Genomic DNA, 8,310 nt, shown 5'->3' with positions numbered 1-8,310 from the left:
AAAAAATAAATTTCTGAATGGTCTTAGTACGAGACTCACAAATAGAAATAATCTTGATACTTACTCCGCAAGGACTCCATTGACATAAATTAAACAGAGTTGGACTACATAGAAATCAAACATCGTTTCAGCTAGAGAGCTATACCTCCAGGGATTCACAAGCTAGCAAGTGATGTTAAATACTCGTATGCAAATTATATGCCTAGCTACAATGTACTACCGATTTTTTGTACTTTAATGTCATTACTGTCGCTGCATCAAACTCAGGGCCAGCTGTGCCTGTGAAGACACCTTAATGATCTCTTTTTGGCGTTTAGAAGTGATACATAAGACCCGCGTCGGTACTGTGGGTTCAGCCACTGGATGATTATAACTATTATATCTACATTACTGACTTAACGTTTGTAACTAGTGCTGGCGGGCAATTCAAATCGTGTAAAATTATGTTTCAATTTTGAAGTTAAACTCGAGCTTAAGAGTAACAGTAATGATACAGTTCAGGTTTCTTGATATTCCACAGATTACTTGTTTGGGCTAAACCAGAGGATGCAGAACATGTCATAATACAAATACGAGACTTACTTCCACACAATTATTGCATATATAATTTAACGGAATATTTACGTTTCCTACATAAGATGTAAATAAATTTAGATAAAATTTCGTCATAATCACATGAATATTTTTACTTCACTGAATTCTATACATTTCTAATTTCATGCCGTGTAGTAGGCGTTAGATTTATATATATACAAATAACACGTTTAACATGGAGATGTAACTTCTTGCGTAAATGTTTTCCGTTTTATAACGATATCAAATTCAAAACTTACCATCCAGCAGAGAATAAGCAGTAACTTGTAAATTCAGTTATTGTGTTTTTGGGCATTATCGATCGTCTTGTTTTTTTTATTTAAAACACAGTGTTTCGGAGACTGAATTCTGTCTCCGCATTCAGGACAATGGTTAATGTCCAAAGACACAGCAATTGTATTAATGTACGATCGTACAAACATTTAGATCTTATCTTGTAAATTGTGTGTAATTACTTTCAAGCACCGCTACATCCGAATGGAACACATGTAAGCCATCTTTTATTAGGGACTGTGAATGGTTCAGACAAATGTGATAGGTATGAGTGGTACATATGAACATTTAGTATGAACGCTGCTGATAGATGGCAGTAGACACCGCTGCAGATGGCGCTTACGTATGTCTACACTCTATACCTCTATACGTATCTCAGTGGCTACATGTGCGTTACGTTACCATTAAAAGAATTCTCGCGAAAAGTGTAATGAACGATATCAGAAACGTAAAATTATCGTCACTCGGTGACTCAAATTATGTGAAACCGCTAAGGATGCATTACACACAGGTATATTATCATCTATAATTTGAAAGTCTGAATACTTAATGTATTCACAGTGAAGTATTACCGGTTGTAGCCTTTGCACTTCTGTTTTTTTGAGGTTGAAATGTATATAGTTCCTGTAATTTTCATTGTTACCACCATATCATGGTCTCGTTGTTCGCCTTGTAATAAAGATAGAATTATGTACTAATAGCATGTGTTTGAAGCATTAAAGTTGTTTGGTTTTCGTTGTGTAACAGCATTCCTACTGGCCCATCCAGTTAGTCTTAATCTTTTATTACAGCAGGGAGATTTGAGGTTCTCATGGCAGTTATTTTAAACACTACTGCTTCTGTGATGTGAAACCGTGTAGTCTGGTTGGTGAACATATACCTGACTAACCGTATAACTCCCCAGAATTGAGTAACCTTCATTCCAACACCTATTAACTTTCAGGGCGTAAAGAGGGCTACAAATAACTCACCATTGTCATTAGTTAGAGTAATGCCCAAAGTAACATGGGACATAAAACAGTTGTGTCTTATATGACNACTAATAGCATGTGTTTGAAGCATTAAAGTTGTTTGGTTTTCGTTGTGTAACAGCATTCCTACTGGCCCATCCAGTTAGTCTTAATCTTTTATTACAGCAGGGAGATTTGAGGTTCTCATGGCAGTTATTTTAAACACTACTGCTTCTGTGATGTGAAACCGTGTAGTCTGGTTGGTGAACATATACCTGACTAACCGTATAACTCCCCAGAATTGAGTAATCTTATTCCAACACCTATTAACTTTCAGGGCATAAACAGGGCTACAAATAATTCACCATTGTCATTAGTTTAGAGTAGTACCCAAAGTAGCATGGGACATAAAACAGTTGTGTCTTATATGATTTCCCATTGGCCACATTTTTTTGTTCACTATGCAATTTTTTTCTTCAAAGACCCTAAAATGAACTTATCTATGTAACATGAAAGATAAAATGTTACTTTTTAATTCTTTTGCAGAATAGGATTAAAAAGTATGACACTTAAATAGAAATACATGACAGGCAGGGAATTTCCCAGTTACTTTCAGATATTAGCAAATGTTTTCTTAAATCTTTTACAGAATGGCATTGAAAAAACATGGGATTTGATAAAAATACATGACAGGTAGGGAATACCCTTATTTCTTCCTGACTTCAGCTTTTAAAACTTGAAACTTCATGGCATGCAGAAGGAGAACTACAACAGATCAGTTCTCACTATGTTTTTTTCTGGGAAAACCGCCTGAATGACGAGTGTTGACTTGTTTGTATGTCATATTTGTATGATTTTTTTGCTTCCCAAATATCGAAGCAAAAAAAAAAAATACCAAGAAATCCTTTTATGTGTTTTGTGTCCGACTTGCAAGATTCAGGTTAGTTATTGCCATCAAATTAAAAATCAAGTACAGCTTTCATACAGTGCCATGTTCTTTTACATTCAATAAAAATACTGCCCTCAGGAAATTTGCATATTTTTCAAATCTGGCACCACATGCCATTTCAAGTGCAAATATTAAGTTGAGCTACTGTTGCACAAGGGGCACATGGTAACGTAGTTGGTTGAGGCTACAAGCACAAAGGTCATGGGTTTGGTTCTCAATGAGGTCATTAAATTTTTCAGTTCACCTAATCCTTCCAGTTGTACTATGGCCTTGGGGTAGTACTGTTAGTACCAGTTATATGAATTAAAATGTACAAGGTTAGGTTGATCACTAGTGGCATAATCATCATACCAAATTTTGTGAAAATTTGCCAGTTGAATCAAAAATAGGCAGGGATACACACATAGAAAACACACTCATCTAATAGGGCTGCTATTTTTTCTATTAAAAGAGGAATATATGCTTACAAGATATGTAGGATACAATAGGAAAATGGCCTTTATGAGTTCTGCTCAGAACTCATACTTTTAACTGGGTTGTTGAAGTTTGTAACAGTAATTTTTCTGTAGTGCGCTTTTGAAAAGAAATATGTTGCAATTATTAATTCCTCCCTAATGAATCCTTCAGCCCTGTGGCCCTGCTGGGAATCAAGCCCCGATTCCTGGCTGTCAAGCCTGTAGGCCACCACAATACCGACTAAGCTATCCCAGCTTGTGCTACTGGTTAGCATTTTATTATATATATTTTGCCACATTTGGAAGAATTATTATTTGACAGCTTGTGATTTTGTCTAAATTTAATTTCTTTTAGTTTATGTTGAACATAACTAATTTGTTTGGACAGAGGCTGCCAAAATAAGACAGCTGTTTCTCTTTTTCCATTATATAGTGATGTGAAATTTCTGTCAATTTAAATTATTTTGTATGCTGTCATACAGAATTTTTAATTGTATGGCTGACTGGGATCTAAAACGTGGTTTTTAATATCACATATAACGTTGTATTGTAAGTAATAGTAATAATTACACTTGTTAATTATATTTATACTAATCAATGTGAGACAGATAACAGTCCTCAGAAAACCCACTAGTAATTTACTTGCCCATGATTCGGAAATGGTGGGGGAAAACTGATATAGATAGTATTTTCGACCACCCACTAATAATTGTTTAATGAGCCGGGATAGCATAGTCAGTATAACGACTAGCTACTGGCTGGATGACTGAGGGGTCAGAGTTCAAGTCCTGGTAGGGCCAAGAATTTTCTCTTCGCCGCATCGTCCAGACTGGCTCTGGGTTCCACCCAACCTCACATCAGTTGGGGACTGGGGAATGTTTCCCCGGGGGTAAAGCGGCTGGGGCGTGAAGCTGACCACTCACATCCATTTAGTGTTGAGGTCAAGAAAATCTGGTTCTATACATCCACTCACCCATATGCCTTCATGGCGTAGTATTTAATTAGGCACCGGGACAACTTTAACATTTACTAATAATTGTTTCCTTTCCAGTGTTTCCATTCTAATATACAACACTACAAGAAAAGTGCTAATATTTGTAAAGCAGTTTCGACCAGGTATGTTTTAAGAAACGCCAAGTTTGAGAGGAGACACTTTACTTGCTGCAAATTAGATTTACTCCTGCTTTGGTTTATTTCCGCACAGCTGTGTACTTTGCCAGTATTCCTGAATATGATCGACAGATGATAATTGAAACAAGTAAATATCCACCAGAATGTGGAATTACCCTCGAGCTATGTGCTGGTATTGTAGACAAGAACTTGGCTCTTGAAGAAGTAGCAAGAATTGAGGTGCTGGAGGAATGTGGTTATGATATTCCAGTCTCTAATCTTGAGAGAATTATTTCATACAGGTAAGTGACACTCACTTTTAGATTATTATTGCAATAATTATGATCATCATCATTTTTTTCATTTGTTATCATTTAAAACACTGCATTTTCATGCTGAGAAGGGAGAGTACAGCACTTGCATTTCCACATGACCTGAATTCATGGCCACATTTGCCACTGATAATTGTTGATCTTTTGCACTCCACAAACTCACCTGTTTGGCTTGGGTTACTGGCATTAAAATAACAAGAGGTCAGTTCATTGTTAATCAGTTGGTAATAGCATTTCTGTCAATAGATGGCATCAGGTATAACTTACAGATGTTTAGTGGAGAGAACATGAGAAAAGTATTATGAGTTTTTCTGTGCAACTGCACTTACCATTGTCAGCCTTGGTACTCTTACCAGGTAGTTCTCAAGCATGGCTTGGCAGTTAATGGGTTCAATAAGTGTAGAAACAAATAGTGGTACATAAAATTACTTGGTTAAGCAATAAACTCATGAATTAAAGAAATGTACAATTACTTGTTCAAGTAACAGAAGAAATGTAAGCTTTTTGCTGCATGTTATTTTCTCACCACTTTCCAAAAATAATGCAATTTTAAGGAAAATGTATAAAAAATTACAACAAAAGTGCATTTTCATACCCCAGTGAATGAAGTTGAATGACTCATCAAAAGGAGATCATTATTTCTTGATGTAGACTGACGTCAATGTCACATCATACAGTAATGGATACATGTTCAACTTCAGCTGAATATCACAGCAACACGATTGAAGGTAGTGAAAATGATGTGAATTTGGTCAAAACAGTGCACTACATTTTTGTTGTACACATGGGCCATTATAAATGTTTTTGGGGCATGAGTTTACCTTATTGTAACTTGAGAAATACAATTCCTTGCTCTTAGCCATTACCAGATAGCAGTTCACCAGTCTGTGTTGCAAGCTCTGTAAGCTCACACTGATCACACTGAGTGGGTGACCCATCTGTGTCATGGAGTTATTGATGAGAACAGTTACATGCATGACTTGAAATGAGAGCCACCCACTCAGACTTGTGTGACAGGCTTTTCAGGGTACTCCTTCATTACATGTCACAGTTTTCCTGTATTAAATATGACATCATCTCTGAAGGGTATGAAATGAATGCACAGCTGATCACAGGCATGACTGAAGAAATCATTTCTCATGTAGAAATGGTGACAAGGAAGATTTATGATTAATGTACAAGGAGACTGAGACAGCATCACGCATTAGTAGTTTGTTGGGTGTTTTTGCCATCTTACACAATAAATTTCATGTGAATGGAATGATGCTTGCATTACTTAAATAGTGAATAGCAATTCTACCCCAGTTTCTGGCATTGTCATGGGCAAAACATGGAACTATCAACTCATCCATGAAACAAAACTCCAGACACTCATTTGGATCTTTGCTAGTGACTGGCCTCCTGTTATAGCGAAGTGCTCACAAAACGTTGGAAACTTTGTTATATGACATAAACTTCGTCCTAAGTGCAACAATTTATTTTAGTTCTTTCGTCTTGCTTGCTTCTACACTACATGTTTCGGCCGCAAACGGCCATCGTCAGGTGTATACCCTCACGTAGCTGCTACACTGCACGTAGTTTAAAATTTAAAAAACACTAGTCTTCCCAATTGTTCATTTTGCCGTTGCTAACAGGTTTCAATATATCAGAATCTTCCCTGCTGATATCTGTCTGATATGCACGGTCTTTGTTAACCTACACACGTAAATTTGATTTTCATAAACTGGCACTTTTAAAATCTTCAATTCCAATTTTAAAAATTTCTTTAAAGTTTTTTCAAATTTTAAAAGTGCCAGTTTATGAAAATCAAATTGACGTGTGTAGGTTAATAAAGAGTGTACATATCAGACAGATATCAGTGGGAAAGATTCTGATATATCGAAACCTGTTAGCAACGGCGAAATGAACAGTTGGGAAGACTAGTGTTTTTTTAAATTTTAAACTATGTGCAGTGTAGCAGCTACGTGAGAGTATACACCTGATGATGGCCATTTGCAGCCGAAACATGTAGTGTAGAAGAAAGCAAGACGAAAGAACTACAATAAATTGTTGCACTTAGGACGGAGTTTATGTCATATATTATGTAGAATGCAACAGGATGCTTAAATATAATATTGGAAACTTTGTTCTTTGACAAGTGTTCATGAAGCTACAATTTTACTTGAAACTGTTATTTCTCAATGATACTTTGAACAACAATTTTCCTGGTCTAAGTGTCCGAGAAACTTCAAGAAATGCAGCACTCCTCTTGCTCCGTGACAGTGACTCCTCGTGTAGCACAAACACTACAGTCCCTGTCCTGCAGAATATTACAGGCCAGACATGAAATAATGAGACTTCATCTTGTTTCCAGCAGTGAAGGTTTTTCCTTTAATGTCATCAGTTTTGAAATCCTGAAAATTCCTTAGATACGCACAAACAGAAACTTGCAGCAGTACCACAAAATGAGTGGCATTATTGCTTCCAGAGCTGGTTCAGAAAGATGAAAAGTAATGTAGAGTGAGGGATGAATATATGAAGAAACCTAATTATTGAAGTAAAGATATTACTGTTAGGTTCTCATGTCTCAGAACTGTATAGTGATCTATGCACCAATTTTACTTGTACTAATCAGTTAAAAAAAGTTACTAAACATAACTTCTGTTTGGTAGGTCAGGAATAGGTGTTTGTGGAGATAATCAGACAATCTTCTATGCTGAAGTGACTGATAACATGAAAGTAGGAAAAGGTAAGAAAACAAATTAAGAGTTGTCAGTTAATTATGAACTGTTTCTGATATCTGCAAATGCACACTGAAACATTTTCTATGCATTTTTCAGGAGGTGGAAATCTAGAAGAAGGTGAACTTATTGAGGTAGTAGAAATGACTGTTCCACAAGCCAAGGAGTACATAAACAAAGGCACAGTACTGAGCCCTGGTGGTTTTATTTTTGCCTTGCTTTGGTTTTTCCAAAATAAGTCTACATTATAATATGCAAGATATAATGCTTCTCAAGATTAGGATAATGGTATTTGGTATGCAAGAAGAAATCATATCCTATGAAAATACTGGAAATAGGTTTATATAGCTGCTTTAAGAGTGGCTGTGAATTGTAGTTCTACTATAACTCCTTTTCTGTAGCATTAATGACCTGATTCTTTAGTGGCTGTACATTTTCTTTATTCATAGCATATGCTGGGTTATGTTTCTGCAGAAATATATTTCTCTTTCACCATAATTTGTTATAAAATATTTACTCTACATTTGAAAGAAATTTGTCATCTATTGCCAACCTTATTGTTTGATCAGTTAACTGAGAAAACTAGTTCTAAAGCAAAACTGTCAAAATCAGAATGCCTCCTCTCTTCTTCCTCCCCTTCAGCTTCACAAAGCATACTCTTATTATGACATTGAAACATGCACATTCATTCACGTTCATATTGTACCTATTTGGTTACTTATCTTTTTGTCATAAGATAATTTGCAGTATGTAATTCTCAATATTTGAATGAACATGTATATGAGTGTGAATTACAGCAGTTTGTTCTTTCTTGCATATTCTTTATTTCAATTGTTAATGTTTATGAGAATCTGAGAAGTGAAAACAATGTGTAAATTGTTTTACCTAATCTTTAATTTTGAATATATCTTTTGTGCATTAAATTGA

At 35.7% G+C, this 8,310-nt stretch overlaps 1 protein-coding gene across 1 annotated transcript; it reads left to right on the top strand.

Annotated features, from left to right (window-relative positions):
- Positions 1-1,237: 1,237 nt before the first annotated feature.
- On the top strand, positions 1,238-8,310 carry LOC111870262 (uridine diphosphate glucose pyrophosphatase NUDT14). Its single transcript, XM_023862385.2, has 6 exons — positions 1,238-1,378; positions 2,467-2,510; positions 4,273-4,337; positions 4,426-4,633; positions 7,315-7,391; positions 7,483-8,310. Exons 1-6 carry the CDS (start codon positions 1,298-1,300, stop codon positions 7,632-7,634), a joined length of 627 nt encoding a protein of 208 aa, XP_023718153.1. The 5' UTR covers positions 1,238-1,297; the 3' UTR covers positions 7,635-8,310.

The sequence above is a fragment of the Cryptotermes secundus genome, unplaced genomic scaffold (genome assembly GCF_002891405.2).
Source record: "Cryptotermes secundus unplaced genomic scaffold, Csec_1.0 scaffold94, whole genome shotgun sequence".
Lineage (NCBI taxonomy): Eukaryota > Metazoa > Arthropoda > Insecta > Blattodea > Kalotermitidae > Cryptotermes > Cryptotermes secundus.
Note: the sequence above shows the minus strand (reverse complement) of the source record. Positions and strands in the feature narration are given on the sequence as shown.